The following is a 22,144-nucleotide window of genomic DNA, read 5'->3' as shown; positions in this document are numbered from 1 at the left end:
TTCAGCCGAGTTACTGGCGCCGGACGTAAGGAAAGTTTTTTTTTTTTTTTTTTTCAAAATTCACCATAAATCGAAATATTGTGCTAGAGACTTCCAGTTTGTTGCAAAATGAAGGTACATGATTCAATATTACTAGAATGTAAGCGTTTTAGCTTACAATTGCGTTTTTCGACCATTTCGGTCAAGTTAAATTTGACCAAAGGTTAAAATTTTGGCACTTATCGTGATTTATAGGAAAATATTTCAAAACTAATAAAAGCTACAACCATGAGTTATTTTCTGTTGTATTCTACATGAAATTGCACACATTTCCATATATAAAACTTTATGTAACGACTAATATAAACTGGTGCAAACATTACGACAAAGTGACGAAAGAATTTCTGAGATGTTCGGCAGAGTAACCGCGCACGGACGTAAGGGAAAAGTTTTTTCAAAAATTCACCATAAATCGAAATATTGTGCTAGAGACTTCCAATCTGTTGCAGAATGAAGGTACATGACTGAATATTAGTAGAATGTAAGAGTTTTAGCTTACAATTGCATTTTTTGACCATTTCGGTCGAGTTAAAGTTGACCAAAGGTTGAAATTTTGGCACATCGTGATTTATATGGAAATATTTCAAAACTGATAGAAGCTACAACCATGAGTTATTTTCTGTTGTATTCTACATGAAATTGCGCACATTCCCTTTATGTAACGACTAATATAAACCGGTGTAGACATTACGACAAAATGACGAAAGAATTTTTGAAATTTTCGGCCAAGTTACCGCGCGGACGTAAGGAAAAAGTTTTTTTTAAAAATTCACCATAAATCGAAATATTGTGCTAGAGACTTCCAATTTGTTGCAAAATGAAGGTAAATGATTGAATATGATTAGAATGTAAGAGTTTTAGCTTACAATTGCGTTTTTCTACCATTTCGGTCGAGTCAAAGTTGACCGAAGGTTGAAATTATTTGTAGTCGACGTACGGTACGTCCACTCGGCACCCAATAGACAATTTTAGTTGACGTACGATACGTCCAGTCGGCGTTTAAGGGTTAAGCAATCTGTATCATATCATTCAAACCAGGATGTGATTGGATATCAGCAAAAGTTAGGAAGTCATGAGAGAAAAGTAATCTCATGGCACAGTGTATGTCAAGCATAGCATAGCACATCCAGCCAAGGAAATTGGCAAATGTTAGAAAAACTAATGGGTGATAGTAGCACTTAACAAAATTTTTATGAATTCTTGTGTCTAAATTAATGAAAAATACTTCTGTGTACATAGACAAAAACAGTCTGAGAATGTAAATGTTCAGAAAGCCAAAGATCTGTATTATTATAATTTGTTCCTGATTAAAGAATTAAAATTTGCCCTTTCCTCCTGTAATAACGCACATCCAGGTCAAGACGACAATAATTTTTATTTAATCAAACATCCAGCACTCTTAGCCAAGTTTCACTTCAGTTTTGCAACCAACTTTAGTTAGTTTCCAAAAAGCTGTTGACATGCCATCACTACGTTAATAACCAAACCAAGCAAAGATCCTAAAAATCCATTCTTAAAGATTAATATCTTTAAGAACCTGTCAGCAAGTGATGAAAAAATGGTGGACTCAAGGTCGCCATGGTATCTGCACTTAAATACTGTTATATAATCTTCCCAGCCCAATATAGGTCACAGAAAAAAATAGAGATCTACACTTAACCCACAAAGTCACTTACCATACAAGATCCTTACAAGAATATAATAAACAATATGAATAGAAACAAATAGTCATTGAAGTTTTTTTTTTAATGTGTGGTGCTACCTATGGTTGCTTGGTCGTCTGAGGTGCCACATGTCAGTCCATTTGTTCTGGTTACCATACCTTGGTCTGTTCCTTAGCAGTCCATATTCTTGGGTTTGAGTTTCCCATGTCAAGACTTTTTTTTTTTTTTTTTTTTTTTTAACCAATGCCAAATTGCTTTTTTCAGGTGCTGGGTAATTCAGAGTAAAACCCATGATTTGTGCATTATATCCCATCTATAGAATCAAATTACTGTACTATTTTATCAGAACATATATGGGGAATTTAGTATCATACTGTAACATTTTTTTGTCTGTCATTATAGGAAGCCATCGTGAAGATTTTGAAAATGCGTAAGAAGATCTCAAATGCGCAGCTACAAACTGAGTTGGTGGAGATGTTGAAGAACATGTTCCTTCCAAGCAAGAAGCTCATCAAAGAACAATTAGAGTGGTTAATTGAACATAAGTATATGAGACGAGACGATGACAACATTAATATATTTATTTACATGGCTTAGCCAGTGAAAATATTTCAACAGTGGAGAAACATTAGTTTATACTGTGTCCCAACTCCAGTGTTGATGTTGTTTACAACATGAACATGGCCCATGTGATTTCAGAGAAGGATTTAGAAGATGCTAATATCTTTTACAGCATATGAGTTGATGATCAGGTTAATGGACTTCTTGCCTGCTCTTAACAACAGAAATTGGTGTGGTTCAGATTGGTGTGCGTCTTGTGTCTTATTGGAGGTCAGTGGAAAGAATAGTTTGAAGTGAAGAAGTTGATGCAACATTTTATTGAACAGTGTCAGATACAAAGACAAAATTAAATTTTTAAAATTTGTTACTCTAATTTCAAAAATTATATATAATTTATTAACATCATAGATTACACACTTTTATGTACCTGTATTAAATTTTGCAAGTGAAATGAAGTTTGAATATTTATTTGTGGAGTGAGTCTAATAGCAATCATGTTCATGAAAATTCCTTAGTTTATTACAGATAAAATCTGGTAGAGACTATTTTGTTCACGTATTTTATTCTAATATTCATTCCTCATTTTTACACTGCCTATGCAATTATATGGTACTCGCATTGCGAAGAGTTATGAATATTCAGTATGAAAGGTAATTTCCGGTTAAGTCTCCATTTAAAATGATGTTGCATCTGCATTGGGTTGAGACAGAATAATTCAGGTGAGCTATGCAAATGAGATGTCGACACGAAAGACCAGTTGGTTCGACACCATTGTGTTGAAGGAGAAAAGTCATTAGTCTGTGAAAAGGAAGTGTCAAAAGAGAAACGCCATAGAAAAAACAAGTAGCCTTTTGTCAAAGACTTGAGAAAAAACTTTAACCCTATTGGGTATTTTTCTTTTTTATGATGTATAATCTATGATGCCTGTGTAAATAGTAGGGAAGATATATAAAGTCTCCTTTAGCTGTGCAATGCGTAAGTGTGTGGACAGGATGGGAGTGCATTAGATTTATGTGATCACTTCTGGTTATACTGTATTTTTATCTTAGTTTATCTCTAATAACTGTTTAGTAGAATATTGATATTGAAGTAGACAGGGACAGTTATGTATTATACAAAAACATGTTATTTGATTTCAGTTTTGTAGTTACAAAACCTTTACTTGCTGAAAAGCACTTCTAAAACTATTTGAATCATTAATAGAATGTTAATGATATTTGGTTGTAAGTTTCATATCTTATTTATTTGATGGTATGCTTTTTAAGTTTGGCCCTAATTTTGACAGTATGCAGTTATTAAGTAGTGTCTAGACAGCTTTGTAATAGTAGAGAAAAAGGTTTGAAGTATCAAGATCTGAATTACATTGCAGAAGCAGCTTTCAGGAGGCACTGTAATGTCAGAAAATTTTATTAGTTGACATGAATGCAAAAGTATCATTGCAAAAAATGGGATCATATCCTAAAAAGAAGGGGTTGTGGTTTGGTAAAGGAGTCACAGTACTTTTCTAAATATTACAGTTGTCCATTATTTGCAGTAAATTGGTTCTGGCCCCTAGTGTGTATTTGTAAAATCATATGATAAGAGGACCCATTCAAGTTTACCATTGTATTACATTCATATACCATTTTTTTTATATGAGGTACAAGAAGTCATATGACACCACTTTTTTCATTAGTGGGAGAGAGAAATTGTTTCCTACTAAATTTTAAGAAATAAAGTAAGTTTCAGATATGCACACTTAAGACAACAAAAGTAATTTACAAATTAGAATAATTTGTTGCATGTATGTAACTAAGAAAGTTAAAGCCAAGTCTCACACTCAGCTTGATCATTTTGGCACACTGTGAATCCTTGCTACCTACACATACAGTGCAATACTTCTTTCTCTGTTGTACAGTGCATTACAGTATTATATTTTACATGTACTATACAGTAATAACGTCATTGCAGACAGTAATAATAATGGTTCTTATGATGAAAATTTACAAGATGGTTACATATACATGATGAGGCAAAGTGCAGTGAATGATGTAGGTGTTGTGTAGTAATAGGCAAATATATACTGATGGTTAGTCAGAAGGTTCATCTGGTGAGCTTGGAAAACCCAGCGCTGAAGGACTGCTTACTGGAGATTCTGACGTCTGGGATGTCATAAGAGGCAGATAAAGTTGATGGATTTTGTTTTTGTTGATACAGGTTCCTTTTTGGTGAAACTCTGATAGAAAGTTGCTTTCTTTCCTTTTCTACATCACTATAAATAGTTGCAGAGTGGGAGTCAGGTAAATCACTGTTGATCTTACAGGTGACTTATGCTTTTTCAGTAAAGGACTGTATTTCATAATACTGTCCTTTGGAGTTTGTGAAGTGTCCAGTTGGCATGTTCATCTGTTTATTTCCATCAGTGACTTAAGTTTTTTTAATGTCTCACTTGTTAAATTTTCTTTTCAGCCATCAGTGTTTTCTTCCACTAACTTAACTATCATATTGACAAATGATCTTTTGCTACTCTTCAAACTATCATATTGACAAATGATCTTTTGCTATCTGAAGAGTATTCTCCATTAATCCCTGGATAAGGCTTTCGACATGCATCAACCACTTTTGGTTTCAAGTTTTACATTGCATTTTTCATAAGTTTTATTGCACTGCATAAATTAACAACTTCTAGTATCCTTTTATTTCAGGGTCATAGTGTGCATCAGTGGCATCTTCTGATGTAGCCAAACACCAGAAAAGTTTATGGCTTTGACCCACAAGATTATACCTTGAATTCATGTTGGAAAACAAAAAGACATCATATTTATATATATATTAGGCTGAAGCAGGACAGGAGCATCGACTGTTAAAAACAGGACCTCTAATTTCAACCCCTTTTCCCTCAAGTATTTCTTTAGTTTGGGAAGAAAACATTGGCAAAACCATTTTTTTAAGAAAATGGTGGTAACCCAGATTTTATTATAAGGTTGCCAGAACATGGGTAAATGGATCTTTCCTTGGTTGGTAGTTGGCCCTGTAGATGACACCAGGTTCACTCATATGACTTGGAATGGTGCCACACAGTTTCAGTGTTAGCTTGTTTGTCCATGTCTTGATCCCTATAGCTTATTTTATACTTTTGAGGATGTGTTTCATTTGGTAGCAGTTTTGTTACTGTTATACACTTTCTGGAAGGTAACTTTGGTCTTGTCAACATCTCCATTATGCCAGAAACCTGGCAGTGTCATCTTTGGCACACACATTCCCCAGTTATTTTTACATTTTTGAGCTCATTTCTATTTTGGAGATAGTGAAGCCACCAATTACTATAAATAGTTTTATGTTACTTGGTCCCCCGCATAATTTTCTTTACATAGATTTAGAGCTTTCTGATGCATCACATAATTGTCTAGTAGATTTAATTTTTTTGTTCAGTCTTCTAACCACAAAATTAACAACACCCTTACCATGGTACCCTACTGCAAATATTGGTTGAACCACGAAAAAAACCTTGTCTTCACTAAACACTATACTTTACTACTGACATTACTTAGCTCATAAAGGGGGGGGGGGGAGACGCAAAAGCAGCGTGAAGTTTTTCTTGTTTCACAGTTTCCCATTTTTTTGTGATAATCTTAATCCCTTCATAGTGTAAATCCAGAATTTTGATTTTCTGACTTGAAGAATTATTTCAGACTACTATTTTAGCAACAGGAAAACCATGAGTTGATGCTATTGGTATTATGGTGTTGGAATTGATTTTAACAATTTCAAAATGGTTCCTTGTAAAAGTGATGGGTACAAAAGGCATTGTTCAACATAAAAATGTAAATTATTAACTAGGGCAGGAACGCTTATTGTTAGGTTATACAAGCCCATGTATTCTTACATCCTTGGGAAATATTTTAATTTCTTTTGCCCTTTCTATTGATTTTGTTGTTCAAGTAGTATTTATTCATTCTTAGCATTGCTTTTCAAGATAGTACTTTAAATGCAAAAACTGTAATGGAAAATTGCTTGTTTACTATCCTAGGCACCAGGTCAAGATGCTGCATAAACTTTAGCACTGCTGGCAAGAAGCACAAGAGTTCCAGAAATTAATATCTTTAGTGTACAGTTATATCTTGAATTACAGAGAAGTGGTAATTTGAAAATATTTGTATGACATAACCCATACACTGGTTTATCAAGGGATACAGATGTACCTGCATGTCATCGAGTCCAAGGGAAATTTTTCCGTAGTTGATGGTCCTCTTTAAATAGTTCCTGATGTGCTTAATAAAGTAAAAATCAAGTGGGAGAAATGTTTTTAGTGGTATTCGCAGTCTTGAACTAGGGACACCCAGTGTCTTTGGTTTTGCCACATATGCAGCACCAAGAAAGTTATGTCAAATGATAAAAAGGTGTTGAAAGCATTTATTCCATAAAGGAACTCAGCAGCGAGATATGTTGGCACTGCACTGAGAGTTGTCACTGGACATACTGTTTAGTAATCTCAAAACTAAACTGAAGTTTAAAATTACAATCAACAGAAATGATATATGTCCTTTCAAAAAGTGGAAATGAAATTTTGGTATGCAACACACATACCTGAGTATCACTTGTCCCTTATGTTTATGCAAGAATTTAAAAATAATCCAGTGGTGAAGTTTAAAGTTTGTCCATTACAAGTTGGAAAACATGCCATCCTGATTCATTTTATTTCAATTTTGTTAGAAGTTGTGACTTTCGATTACAGAAACTTTTCAGCAAGTGCCTGAATATTGTCTTAAATTTATTACACTGAAATATATTGAAGAAAGTATTTAATACCATTACTAGTCTAGCCATTACAACCTTTCTATCCCTCTTACGTAACTTAGGATTATTAATGTTATGCGACACTTAGCACATTGCTCACGTACTTAAATTGTTCATTATATTTATTACCTAGGTAGATTATATATGTGGTCAAGATTTAGGAAGATCCTGGTTAATGTCAATATATTTTTTTTTCACAGGAGTAATTTTATTTTTTTCATTGTACAGTGTTATTTATTTTTCAGTCAGTAAATTCTATGTTAATACTTTAAAATTTAAAGTTGATTAATAATTTCTTAGGTTTGCTCTGGGTGATTTTTATCATTGTGTACAAAACTAATTTCCAGTTAACATAGTTGTGTTTCAGTACTCTGTAGTGTTTGGAAATTCAGGCCCTGGCTTAGTTTTCAGAATGTTAGTACTGAGATCAGTTAGTTAGAACTGATAACTTATCATGACACAATTAGAACTGATAACTTATCATGACACAATTAAGTACCTGTGTCAGCATGTCTCAATATGTAATTAACTGAAAGGGGCATAAGAGTATTTTTTCTTAATGGATACAAACCAGTGACTCTTAAATGAAGAATATCTTCCCTGTACAACTGAACGGTGGAATTAACTTAGTTTAGAGGTTAGTCATTTGTGGCGCTAGTGGATGGTGTGGGTAGTATATAGATGCCCAGAGGAAACCCAGGCAGTTGATCATATATTCATTTGACCTTTCAGCTACACATGAAAGATATTATCAAAGTAAAAGGCTTTGGTTTGTTTACCTAGGAAAAATACAAATTACTTGTAAAATTTGGTATTTTTGCATGACTTTTAATATAAATTGTTTACATATAGAGTTAACTTAGTTTGTCATTAAAACTACTTTTAAAACTTTTTTCATCTACAGACTAAGTGCAGATAAACTAGATATTCTGAACAATAAGCTACAGAGTCATTTTATTAATATTAAAAGGATCTTAATGTATTAAAGCTATTAGCAATTAGAAAAAATTACAGTTACATTTCCATTCCAGTTTATACATTCATCTTGTCAGCATATCTGGGCTGTGCAATAAACAGTGAAAATATGTTACTAAAAATGCATTAATTACTGTAATTCTGATATTTTAAGTATCAGATCATTGGAGAGGAAGTTCCAATACAGTATTATGCAAAGCCGTGTTCATAGGTCTTAATTTAGGCATGAACACTAAATGATTAGCATCTTGCTTTCATGTTAAATTTGGCCAAAATATTTCCCAGCAAACAAATCCCCATGAAAACTGCATTAGGTTTAAATTAGGAATTAAATGTTTATGCTATTGTATTATATTACGAGTTAGGGATATCATGTGACATAAATTTTAACAATAAGGGATTATATAATTGGACCATGTTCATGACTATTTGTAAAAGGGAATTATAAATATATACATACCATTTATTCGATATGTTGTGTACCATTATTTTCAAAATTAACGTTATGTCAGACTTACAAATGAAATATATCCTCCATATTCAGTTAATTCATGATCTGCAAGCTCCCACACCTTATTCAGTTCATCAGTTCTAATGTGTACAGTTCTGTAACCTAGAGTGTTTTGTAGAACTAGCATGCATTTAATCTACTGTAAATGCTTTATTTTTGTCCAACTAAAATATCTAGGTCAGTTTGCATCTTCAAGTATGTAGCTTCCCCTCCATTAAGTACTCAGGTTTAAATAAGGATTTACTGAACCAAAAAAAAAAAAAAAGTTTTAATCCTTGCAGCCAGATCATGTATTTTTAGAAAAAGTCAGTGACTAACATCAGATTTTAATTGTACCTCCATCTTTTCTGTTTGGTCTTGTAACTACTGAATTTTTATAGTTTGATTGTTTACAATATGTATATTAGTTTTGACTGAAAACTCTGAGATTCTTTAAATTTTGATCACACAGAATGTACTTTTTATGGCATAGAGGTAGTTATTTCTCTCTCTTTTTCTCAGATCAGAAATGGTCATACAGTATCTAATGCACATCACTAAAAAGCCTGGAGAGTGCTCTTGCGTAATGTCACATTGTATATATTACTTTACTAACATACGAAAAACCAGCTGTCCAAAAGGCAAAATGTCGTGGATCACAGCAGTTTTTATCTCTGCTGTGTAACAGGCAGGATGGGGTTAGTTTTAATTCATGATGCATATATCTTTTCTGATGTTATATTTTGTTAATTTTCCTCTGACAGCTTATTTACATTCACTTTGGGAGCCTTGATATGAAATATAACATAAGCAATGCAGTTTGGTGGCTGCTTGTCTTTACCTCATTTTTGCCATCATCTGTTTCAGCAAAGATCTATGCTATTCAGTACTTGTTAAGTACAGTATTTTTATTAATAGTAGTAAGGTAATTTTTTTTTTATTCTTACATTTTTGAAGGTTCTTTATATCTTATCCTTTTTTCTGTAATAGGTTTGTTAATATGCACTTTAAAAAATGGCTACTCAAAATTTGCTCTACATAAACTTAATGCATATAGCAGCTTTACTTTCAATGTTAACTTCAGAAAAAGTCTTCTATAACCAAACTTTCTTTCCAGTCTGTGATAGATTATACTTTTGACTTCTGGCAAGTCAAAAAATAAAATCTTGTTTGACAATAGCTTCTATTTTATTACCCACTTTGAACAGTATGGTAAAACAATAATGTGGTCATGCTAAAGTACTAAGTCTCTTAACTTAGCAAACAAATCTCTTTCATTGTTGTTAGACTGTCTGTGAAAGGTCTTCTCTTGTAGTGACTTGAATGACTTGGCTGTCAAACTCAAGTGTATTGATTCATGAGGCAATTGTGTAAGTCTGTATATTGTCAGGTTTCCTTATGTTACTGGTAGCTATACTTCAGATTTACTCATAAGGTAATGCCATATATGTAGCAAATGAGAACATGGTTATCGCAATTTTTTTTATTACCACTATATAAGAATCTTAATATTTTACCTTAATTCTGAGTTTTTCATAGCCACAATGTATCCAAGAACTGTTGTGTGAATGCTTATTGGGTCTGCAGTCTTTGTTTGAAGCAGTTTTTTCATATTTTTAAAAGGGGATTTTCAAGCAGTTAAATAATGCCGGCATTTATGCATTTTACCACGGAATTTGTTCATTTTTATATAGCCTCATGCATATAGACAAAGGATTCTCAATATCTTGGAGAATCACAACCAGTTATATATTTAAAAACCTTTCATCTTACAAAGACTTGCAACACGTGTGTGTACATGACACAACTGTCTTACTGTGTAAATTATGGAATATTGCTAACTTCTGGGTTTTAAAGGTAAAAAAAAGTCAAAGACAGACATCATAAACCAGAAATAGGAAAATTCCAAAATATGGCTTTTAAGCTTTGTTTCCTCTTGTGTATAAGATTTGCTGTTTGAATTAACAGAGAAACTACTCTTTCGTCTTAGAACAGTGCTCCATGATGCATCACTTGAACTGGAAAGCACAGCTCTTGGCAGAAGGGAAGACTTACTATTCACCAACTTGGCCAATGACCTCTTAATATTATTGTAAATTAGTTCCATCTACTGACATTACTATGGGACACATGCATAATTTCTTATGACTTATATTTGTATTTTGGTTGGCAGGGAGCTTTTATCCTTTCATATTTCAAGGAAACCTATAACTTCCAACTATCAAATACTGTACCTCCCTTGTTTCATTTACATGTAGAGTTTTATTGGCAATTACTTACAGTTCTGTTTGGCCATCCTCAATCTTGACAGAGGCTACTTGACCAGATTTTGAAGATAGATAAACCAAGCCCTTTTATAAGGTCTGAAATGTTTGATGTTCCATATTGAACATTATCAGTTCTTTCGGATTAGGAGTGCCTGCCCCTGTGGCACCACCAATAGGCAGTACTTAAGATTCTTTTCTGTATCCTTTTGGCACAAGCCCATTGTATTATCCTGATCTCTTCATTTTAATAATTTTTATTCCCACTTGGCTGCCAAACTCTGTATATCCTTTGGGCCAGCCCAATGAGAGCATAAGTCTGTGACTCGGTAGTCTGGTTAATATGATTTATTTGTAGGGATAATCTCCTCTCTATTCTCCATTCTCTACAGGAAACTTCCTCACATGTAACTGCTTTCCTCAATACACTCAGCTGTGAATCTTAGCGTTATATAGTCAACCTCTTCAAAGTCATTCTCTTTGTGAATGACCATCCCATATCTCTACTGCTTACATGAGTACAATTGCCACAGATTATCACTTTATTAAGTGGATTGTCTTATTTACCAGTAGTCCAACATCCACTTCATCCAGGCTGTTGCTCTTTTTACTTTTTACCAGCTTTATAATCCAGTATCTCTAAGGTATCAGGAACGTTCCATTTCCTTTTCACAACTTACATTTTGAGCAAGTAAATTCCCTTACTCCATTTGTAATTTTTTCTCCTTTGAATCAATCTGTTGAATTCAGTACACAGTATTTTATTCTCCCCAACACCTCTATAACATCCACAAGGCCACTTTCCCAACTGAACTTTCCTTCTTCCTTTCTAGGTCCAGTAATCTTGATTTTATTGATGATGATTTCCAGTTCTCATTTTCCCATTCCCCTCTTCATAAAATTAAGCACTTCCAAGGACTTGCTGTTGATCCCTGATAAACACCAGCACTTACCTCAATTTCTTCTGATATATATACCCACCACTATCTTCACTCTAGTCTGTTATAATTATGGTGTTATCACCAATCTTAACATGTGATCATAGTATGCATTGCTTGTCATCACATTTGATGGAAGGTCTTTTCACCATGATAAAAATATATTCCCTTTTCACCACAATAAAAATATATTTTAAGAAGTATTTATTTTTAACACAAACTGAAAAATCATCCCAACATATTCCTCAAGAGCAGCAGACAAGGTTTTCTTTGGGTTCAAATTGGGTATAAGTATTGTATCTGAGAATGCTGTGGCATGTGGTATTGAAGTCAATGAAGGGTGAAAGGGTAAGTAAACTGAAAAATGGAATGGGAGTTACTTTACAATGTGTCCCTCCAGTACACTACAATAAACCTGTCCACAACACATCTTGTGTCAACTGTAATGCATTGTGACTGCTCTCCCCATCTTGTTGTATGCTGTGATGTTATTTTAAATAAACAATTATTACTACGATTACTCTTTTTTTTCTGGTAGTGTCCCCTGAAATTATTAGAAAGTTAGCCAGACCACTGAGTAATAATCCCTGGAAAATACTTAATTTTATCCTTCTGAGATGTCCTTTTAAACTTGGTTTGGATGATGCTTTTTCAACAAATATTGACATGTTCTGAAGATTTTTTCTGCAATTTGCTTACCTTTTTTTATTCTATCAAGATGTGGAGATGACAAAGAAAAACTTGATGTTAAAGTGTGAATGAAATGATATGACCACAACAGGAAGTTGTTGAAAAGACGCATAGTGTTAGAAGTAATGAACAAGTTTTGGTACAGTATCAGCATCCTGGATACAGGTGAACTTAATACATGAAAGGAATAAAGGATACAATGCAATACAAGGGCAATCTGGGCAGAAATTTTAGACAAGTATATTCTTTTATGGCAGTTATATCTTTAGCTATACATGTACACCAGTAATAGAGTTGCTTACCTTTACTGGTTGGTCTTAGTGCATCAGTGATTTGGGCCACCATTTAAGATCTGTTAAGTGGTCCACAAAATTTTTGTAACTTGCTATCCTTAACTATCCTAACAGGACTGTGGAGAAACAAAGCTACTTGAGTAAGTTTCAACTTTTCTCAATAGTGCTGGTAACAGAAAGTGTAAACATGGTAAAAGTAATCAGTTAAAATAATTAAAACCCAAGCCATAAAACAAATTGCTTAGATCTTTCAATTACATAAGGTTCCAAGTTGTCCACTTCCTGGCATGCGAATAACTGAACAATTAACAAGCAATTCTCTATATTTAGGAAATAGGGTCCAGAGTCACACAAGTGGCATACACTCAAAGGCAATGTTTAAATGCAAAATGTCAAAGCACAATTTTTTAAAGTTTGAAAGCAGTTTTTTAAAACCTTTTAAAACTACAGGTATGTCAGGTTGACCGGAGGCCAGGGAACCTTCCAATCCATAGATCACACTGTTCACCTGCTTAAAAAACCCCTTGGTAAGTGGACCACAGCAGTCAAAATGGGGTGTCACCTCATGTACTAACACGGGTTCATTTAATCAAATATATCTTGATTGACTGTCCCAGATGGCATCATGAAAGAAATATTTATTTACAAAATAAATCAATAAAGGATATTCTAGCAGAAGGTAATAACTTTTCAATTAATAATATCATTCTCTTCTTAAAAAAAATTAAATTGATAAGTAAAATATAATCTTCCCCCTTTTTTCCCTCCCTTTTTCTTTTTTTTTTCTTTCCCTCTTGATTTTTTTAAATCCCCCTTTTTTATTATTTATTTAACTACTTAATTTTTTATGTACTCTTTCCCCCCTTCTTTTCCCAGCCCGAGAAGAACCCTAAAAGAGTTCAGAGGTCTGGTTAAACAAATCATAACTAACTAGTTGACGAGATTACCACAAAGAGGCAAGGGTTACTTCCCCCAGATTATTCTGCTCATGAATGAGTCCAATAATCTCATAAAAGTACCTTTTCAACTTGGCCTGCATGACTCAAATGGAGGATCATCATGTCCTAACAGATCTCGTACAGACTGAGAAGGATCATCTTCAAAGAAACACTCGAAACTCAGACCTACTGTTGCTGAGTGCAGAACCATGAACCAAAGATGCGAACCAATTGTAAACAATCCAAACCACTTCTTCCCAACCTAGGTACCCTCCTTGCAAACAGCTGAACTATTAGAAGGGACCAGGGAGAAGGCATGAGTGCTATCAAGCACATACACAGCAAAGAACAAGTCGTTAGAACTAGGCCTGTTCCTTGTGGGTACGAAACTTTGTATGACAGTCCCTATGATACTCGGGATTATCGTGTTGATGGAGCCATGTCGTGTTAACCGTCAGTCTCTATGACTAGCTTCTATAAAACATAAAAAGGTTGGACTCTAACAATGGCTTGCCACATCACACCTCCAGAAAAACAAGAGCAGCAAGGGAACAATCAAAGGATGTCTCTTCCCCTATTTACAATAGTCACTACCCAACTCACAAACGAGTTACGTTCCAGATGGGCGTTCATATCTTGAATTGTTAGTGAGTTGTTTTCAAAGTCAATTTAAAGGTACCATACTCTTCACGCCTATTTAAGTATGATATAAAGTCAATACAGTACTGTCAATTTTTACTTCCTAAAACATAATACACTATATATACTGTACTTGACAGGTTAATTTATTAATAAGAATGATACATAAAACATATAAACTGTGATGATAATACAGTTCTTTTTCTTAATTTTGAAACTAGCAGAGTAGGCTTGAGGTGATGGATGAAATGTGTCGTGTTTACATTGACAAGTTAACTTGGGAATCACAGATTATTATTACTATTATTATCATTATTCAGAAGATGAAACCTATTCATTTGGAACAAGCCCACAGGGGCCATTGACTTGAAATTCAAGCTTCCAAGGAATATGGTGTTCATTAGGAAGAAGGAGGAGGTAGAGGGAAATACATAAATTAATAAATAGATAAAAATGTATTAACCATTAAACGCCGAGCCTCTATTTACAAAAGTGTCTGCCATATGCCAGCGGGGTTTGAGAGTTAGCGCCGAAGCAGAAAGAAAGTTTTTTTCAAAAAATCACAGCATGCTTAGTTTTTAAGATTAAGAGTTCATTTTTGGCTCATTTTTTTCTCATTGCATAAAGTTTAGTATGCAATCATCAGAAATGAAAAAATATCATTATCATATATAAATATTGGAATACATGACAGTGCGAAAAAAAAATTTCATATATAATTGTATACAAATCATGCTGTGGGCAAAACGGTTAAAGCTAACGAGTTAATTTTTTTTTCGTTGTATTGTACACTAAATTGCAATGATTTTGATATATAACAAATTGTAAAATGATCAAAGCAACACAGAAAAAATATTATCACAAAATGATGCATGAATTCGTAACGCGCGGACGTAAAAATTTTTTTTTCAAAAATTCACCATAAATCAAAATATTGTGCTAGAGACTTCCCGTTTGTTGTAAAATGAAGGTAAATGATTGAATATTACTAGAGTGTAAGAGTTTTAGCTTACAATTGCATTTTTCGACCATTTCGGTCAAGTTAAAGTTGACTGAAGGTCGAATTTTTTCTATTTATCGTGATTTATATGAAAATATTTCAAAACTGATAAGAGCTACAACCATGAGTTATTTTTTGTTGTATTCTACATAAAAATGCACACATTTTCATGTAGAAAACTTTATGAAATGGCTAATAGAAAATGGTGCAAAAATTACGACAAAGTGACTAAAGAAATTCTGAGATTTTCAGCAGAGTTAGTGCGAGCGGAGGTAAGGAAAAAGTTTTTTTCAAAAATTCACCATAAATCGAAATATTGTGCTAGAGACTTCTCGTTTGCTGCAAAATGAAGGTAAATGATTGAATATTACTAGAATGTAAGAGTTTTAGCTTACAATTGTATTTTTCCACCATTTCGGTCGAGTCAAAGTTGACTGTAGGTTGAAATTTTGGCACTTACCGTGATTTATATGAAAATATTTCAAAACTGATAAAAGCTACAACCATGAGTTAATTTTTGTTGTATTCTACATGAAATTGCACACATTTTCATATATAAAACTTTATGTAACGGCTAATAGAAAACAGAGCAAAAATTATTTTCAGCAGAGTTAGCACCTGAACATAAGGAAAAAGTTTTTTTCAAAAATTCACCATAAATCGAAATATTGTGCTAGAGACTTCTTGTTTGTTGTAAAATGAAGGTAAATGATTGAATATTACTAGAATGTATGAGTTTTAGCTTACAATTGCATTTTTCGACCATTTTGGTCGAGTCAAAGTTGACTGAAGATTGAAATTTTGGCACATCATGATTTATATGAAAATATGTTAAAATTTTTAAAAGCTACAACCATGAGTTATTTTTTGTTGTATTCTACATGAAATTGCACACATATTCATATATAAAACTTTAAGTAACGGCTAATAGAAAACAGTGCAAAAATTGCAACAAAGTGACTAAAGAATTTCTGAGATTTTCAGCAGAGTTAGTTGATGCTTTCTTTTGGGATAAGAAAGAAATTCGCGCATGTGCAGCTGGGACACGCTTGTAAACAAAACAACAGCGTGATCCGTGAACTCCTAGCATCCCTCAAGGCGCGAGATTTAAAATTTTTTGCAAACGAAGCCTATATGTATTTTTCTGCAAATATTTAAAAAAACTTTTTGTAGTCGACGTATTTTACGTCCACTCTGCACCCGACAGACAACTTTTGTCGATGTAAAATACGTCCAGTGGGCGTTAAAGGGTTAAAATACAAGGTGAATAGTATTAGGGTAGTAATGTATTACATCTTCGCTTGAACCTCTGAAGTTCCAATTGCACAACACCCTCTGGGAGGCTGTTCTATTTTCACTATTTTTAAATCATGCAGTATTATAAAGAATTACTTTGGATGTCAGAAAGGTAAAAAGAAAATAAAATGAAATTTAGATACATGCAACATTCAAAATTTAATCATTTTTCCATGTTTTGAAAGTTATAAACCCGGAGAGAATTTCACTGGAGCAGCGTCTGACATTGGAAGTTCATAAAGTAAACAATGCAGGCCACCATCTATAATACTGAAAAAAATGCATACTAAACGTTTCCTATGGGGAGAGGAAATAGTACTGAAAATGGAGATTCGTCAAAGAACAAATCAAATTGGGAAGATACAATTAAGTAAGAATATTTTACAAGTACGAACGAATATTCTCGTGATTGTACGATGAATATATGATAGTTAATCATGAGAATACTCGGGGTAATCAGAGAAGGCGTTAAAGGAACAGAGTCATCTTCCTTGTATTCTTCTGTTCTTGCTAGGCAGAATAGGCACGCAGAGCAAAATCTGATATTGCATGTGGCCAAGGGGAGCGTTCCTAACACAGTTTTAACTTGCAACCCTGTCTGTTCATATTTCTGAATGTTTGTAAATATGGTGACTGTACTAGGCTCACATGTCTTCCTTCACCAAATGCTCACATGAAGCCTTCTTACAATTCTTGTGAGAGGTCTTCTTCTGGGACTACTACCATTTCCAACAGGAAGGAGGGTACAAAATGAGGAGAAAGAGAATAAACATGCTTACGCTTCTTCACCTTACTCTGACAGAGTCTCACTCTTCCCTTCTGAAACTTCAAGAAGACTAGGTCAAGGCATGTAAATGATGAAGTTCAAGAGTCCCAGGAACAGGGGCAATCCCCAAGGTTCTTCCTACAGGAACCATCACAGTGCAGGGAGGGTCACCTCAGTGACTTTATGAGCTAAGTGGTCCAGGAATGACACGGATGACAAGTTGACAATATACTTTGAGCAGTTGTAGGTACACAGGTGATTCACAGAGCGGGGGGATGATACCTATCTATGCATCCAGGCTACCACAAAACATAGAGAAAGGAAGGAGATTGGCATACCAACATAAGAGAATGATATACAAATAAACATTCACTGCAACTGCGTGGTGCAATATCTGGGATATGAAATGGCAGAGGAACTGAAAATATTTTTATGTATATTTACTCACATCTGAGTAGAAAACAGGTTTTGACGTACGAAAAACCTATTTTTGGTAATCGCTGCTGTGTCCTCAATGAGTTACCCTTCCATGGTCTACCAGAGCTCCATGTTGACCAAACTAATATAAAAAATTCTCTTTTAGTTGGTCTCGTGGCTAGGTATTGTGTTGTAGTGATACACACTATATCACATGATGGTGTATGTAATGGACTCAAAGATAAGGGGGCACTTTCCCAAATCTTACAGTGAGGCTGTATACCCAGGTTCTTCTATCGTCAAAACCTGCTAAAAGAAGTGCTTATTGAGCATGCGCCGCTCACCACACCGTCGACAACGCAAAGACCAAACAACCATTGCTTTCTGTTGGTCAATACAGTATGATCCCTTGCCCAAATCCCATGCCTTTTCATCAGGGAAGTGGGAGGGGTTTTTATGCACTTACCAGTGACCACCAAAAATAGGTTTTTCCTACATTAAAACCTGTTTTTTGATAGCGTAGTTGCTTGTTTCGTCCTCAAGGAGCTTTACAAAGAAATTGACAGGTGACGAAAAGGCTTAAGCTCTCAATTTTTAATCCCAACACCCCACAGAAAAACATTTCTGGCCTGAGGTCAAGCCACAAAATTCAAGCACAATTTTTTATTGCAAATACTCCTCAGGTTTTGGTACCAAAGAACAAGAAACTATAAACGAACTTACATTTTAGGATGTAGTTCTACAGTGGCTTATCTAAGCATGCCGGGTTTGGTTGCAATACTGTCACCCATCTCTCTGCTGTAGCGCCTAGGGGTTAGGACTAACCATGCCACCTAGTGATACACAGTGTAGTCGAATTTGTTCGAGCTTGTGGCAATAATGTTTTAAAAATTCTGTCTCTGATGACCACCCTGTATATTCAGAGACTTCTTCAAAAGACAAATTTCTGAAGAAGGCCAATGACACACTTACTTTCCTAATATCATGTGACCTAGGAAAGGAGTTTGGATTTGCATTTTTTATGAGAGAGACTACAATTATTCTCAGCCCTTGTAGAGAGAGTGGTTTGTGGAGAATCAGACCCTCTGGGATGTTTGCCGTGACTTCTAGGTAAACTGTAAGTACTTGAACCAGGCATAACGTCTTGTCTGCTAAAGTGAGTTTTCTTATCAAAACAGGGGATTTCCTTCTTAAAAGGATTCTCATTCTTGGCTAGGAATGATGGACCAGGGGACAATAATAATTGATGGTCAGCTGTTTGCACGATGTATTGTCCCCATCTAAGAAAGCCCAGTTCACTAACACGAACTTCTGAAGCTAACACAATCAAGAAGATCGCCCTTTGCATGTGAGTTGTGGTTGTATTGGGTCAGCTGAATTGAGGGGTTGATAGAAGTCTAAGTACCTTGTTCAGGGACCAAGTGATTGGAAGCCTTTCGGGAGTGGGTCTTTGTACTGCAAAAGACCGGAGGAGGGAAGTGACAATATCTACATTCGAGTCAATCCAGAGTCCATAAAGCAAGAGTTCCATTAATGCTGCCTTGTATACCATGATATACCTTCAAAAAAGGTATATAAGAAATTTTAAAAGTATTTCCATAAGGACTGGTATTGTCTGATAGATGATGTCGTAGTTTTTGCACTAGGTACCTAGCAATATTGGGGAGTAATGTTCACGGTGGACAATATTTAAAAGATCCACACGTGAAGGTCTCGGCTCAGAAAGGAGGATGCGTAGATGACTTTCCCTCCTACTGTCTGGGATAGAATAGTGGACAGTAGTGGAATTGACCTCTTCACCTGTTGTTGGAGTAATAGGAACCAATGCCTGTTTGACCAATTTAGGGCTATAAAGTAAGCTGTTCCTTTGAAGGTTAGAAGCTTGCTCAAAACCTTCGAAATCTGAGACAATGGAGGAAAAAGGTATATTGTCCTCCATTTGTTCCAGTCTTGTAGGAAGGCATCTCTTGCTGTTGCTTGACTATCCAAGTTTGGAGACATACACTGGGAGTTTGTGATTCACGTATGTGGCAAACAGATCTATTCCCGGTTGTGGAAGCATGTTGGCTATTGTTTGAAAAGAGTGGTTGTCCAACATCCAATCTGTTGAGGCTGTCGTTTTCCTTGATAGAGAGTCTGCTATTGCGTTGAGAGACCCTGTGAGATAAATTGCAGACAAGTACCACTTCATTGTCTGTGCCATGAAGGATGGCTAGCACTATCATACTGAGAGGTGAATGTGATCCCAACCTCTTGATGCAGGACATTGCAATCATGTTGTCTAGAATCAACAAAATGTCTCTCTTCTGGAGGTTTGAGTTTCTTGAGAGACAAAAAGACAGCCATCAGCTCCAGAAAACTGATATGACAATTCCTCTGAGTAGGTGACCACCTCTCTGCCACTTGACGATCCTCCCAGTGTCCTCCCCAACCTGTCAACGAGGCATCTGAGTGTACTGTATCTCCGCAACTTTTTGATTCTTTTGATGAGGTCGGTCTCGGATCTTTTTTCTTGCAATTGCAATCTGAGTATTGGATCTATTACTAATGCAAACTGCAGCAGGCCCATCCTATATTCTAATTACTGTCTGGAAACTGGGCTGTGCAAGTAACATTTTGAGGTCTTTCCTTATTCTGCTTTGAGTACTGATGGGGAGAGACAACAGGCCGTGAAGAGTATTCCAACACAGTCCCAGCCTCTGAAAGCGTCTGCTGGACAAGGCGGGATTTTTTTTTTTTTATTATGAAACCTTTTCACTGTAATCTTTTGACCACCGCTCCTAGGTTTTTCAAGCACTCTTTTTTTATGGGCCCCCAGGTTAACCAATCGTCTAAGTAGGCTACTAGTTGTATTCTTTCTTGTCTGAGTTCTCAAACAACTACCGTTTTATTTTGTAAAAATTCTTGGGGCAATGTTTAGCCCTAAGGGCATGACTTTGAACCTGTACGTATCTTTCCCCATCCAGAACCATGGGAAGGGGTGGGAGGGAACGGTGACAGGAACGCCAATGTGCATCTTTCAGATCTATAGAAGCTGTCCAAGTACCTTTTGGAATGACTGAACGTACTTGGGCTACGGTAGTCATCCAAACTTTTGGGCAAACAGGGCTACGGTAGTCATCCAAACTTTTGGGCAAACAATGTGCTTGTTCAATGTTGATAGGTCAAGGATCACTCTTCGTTTGGAGGAATTCTTTCTGGGGACACTGAAGAGACATGCTTGGTGGCAAATATACGCATGCTTTTCTATGACTCCCTTTAACAGGGCCTTCTGCACGTAATCTTCCAGGGAGGGGTCTGGTTTTTGGAAGAACCCCCTTTAAAGGAGGGGGGGAGGGATGAGACCTTTTCTACCCCCATCCATTGAAAATAATGCTGTGTCCCCAAGGGGAAGACTTCCATTGTCTGTGGTGTCATAGAAGCTGACCCCCAACTATACAGTTCCTATTGGTATCTATCTCTTCCTCTGTCTTTGCCCTTGATAGGCATTCCAGGTGTTGCTTTTCCTTTTCCTCTATAAGGTTTTTGGACCTTGTGAAAAGGATGTTCTTGCTGTTGTTGTCCCTTTGTATCGAGTTGTCCCTTTTGACCATCTACCTGTTTTTGAGGGAAAAATTTTGGGGGTGACTGAAGGCTTACATGTTTTTTTATCATAATGAGCCTTTTTTTGGGTTGGGTAAAGGAAAGTTTTGGGACTTTTGTTTCTTGAATTCCCCTTTCCCCAAATGAGCTTACACTGTAAAATTCTGTTGGCAGGCTTGCTCGTTAAGTTGAGCCACAACAGAATCCTCAAACAGGTCCTTACAGGAGGGATTAGAGTGTAACAATGAAGTCACATTGGGGAGTGACTTGTTGGAGCCCTCCAGTGTTTCCATTCACACTTTTATGTGCCACTCTAGAAAGTCATAGAGTGCTTCCCATAGGGTTCTCATAAGAATTTTAGTCACAACAGCAAAAATTGTTCTGGAATCTTCTGGAAGCCTTTTGGTGGCAACTTCCAGCAAGGTGGTAGAGGTTATAATACTAAGGAGGTGGATCCTAGCATGAAATTCTGCCGAGGCTGTCCCCTCTGAGATTTTTCTCATATGGGTCCCAAACTGCTTGAGTAGCTATATCTAAAAGGAGCTTTTTCCCTTCAAAAGGGAGTTGAAGTGTTGCCATTCCTTGGTAGAATTTTTCGAAACTGGGATGACCATGGCAAATGGCTTTAATTCTGCCACTGTCTCCCACTTTCTAGTCATTACAAAATTCTGAAAATCTGCCTTTACATGATTAATTATTCTGAAAGTGAAGGGACAGAAGGCTGGGGCCACTTGGTGAGCAATTTGGGTTTTATTCAAAATGGAAGTAGAGATTCATTTTCTGTTGACCTGGTAAAGGGTGTGTTCTATAGCTTTT

At 35.5% G+C, this 22,144-nt stretch overlaps 2 protein-coding genes across 3 annotated transcripts in view; one reads left to right on the top strand and one right to left on the bottom strand.

The window, feature by feature from the left end:
- Positions 1-5,948, top strand: part of Cul5 (cullin 5) — a 201,188-nt gene extending 195,240 nt beyond the window's left edge. The window contains 1 exon segment of the mRNA XM_067127553.1: positions 2,106-5,948. Within this exon segment, the coding sequence (XP_066983654.1) occupies positions 2,106-2,300 (195 nt within the window). The 3' untranslated portion in view covers positions 2,301-5,948.
- A 6,654-nt stretch (positions 5,949-12,602) lies between these two features.
- The window catches only part of Dbp45A (putative ATP-dependent RNA helicase Dbp45A), a 186,875-nt gene continuing 177,333 nt past the window's right edge, over positions 12,603-22,144 (bottom strand). For both annotated transcript variants that reach the window (XM_067127554.1, XM_067127556.1), the window contains one exon: positions 12,603-12,806. In XM_067127554.1, the coding sequence (XP_066983655.1) occupies positions 12,798-12,806 (9 nt within the window). In that variant the 3' untranslated portion in view covers positions 12,603-12,797. The remainder of the gene's footprint in view (positions 12,807-22,144) is intronic.

The sequence above is a fragment of the Macrobrachium rosenbergii genome, chromosome 25 (genome assembly GCF_040412425.1).
Source record: "Macrobrachium rosenbergii isolate ZJJX-2024 chromosome 25, ASM4041242v1, whole genome shotgun sequence".
Lineage (NCBI taxonomy): Eukaryota > Metazoa > Arthropoda > Malacostraca > Decapoda > Palaemonidae > Macrobrachium > Macrobrachium rosenbergii.
Note: the sequence above shows the minus strand (reverse complement) of the source record. Positions and strands in the feature narration are given on the sequence as shown.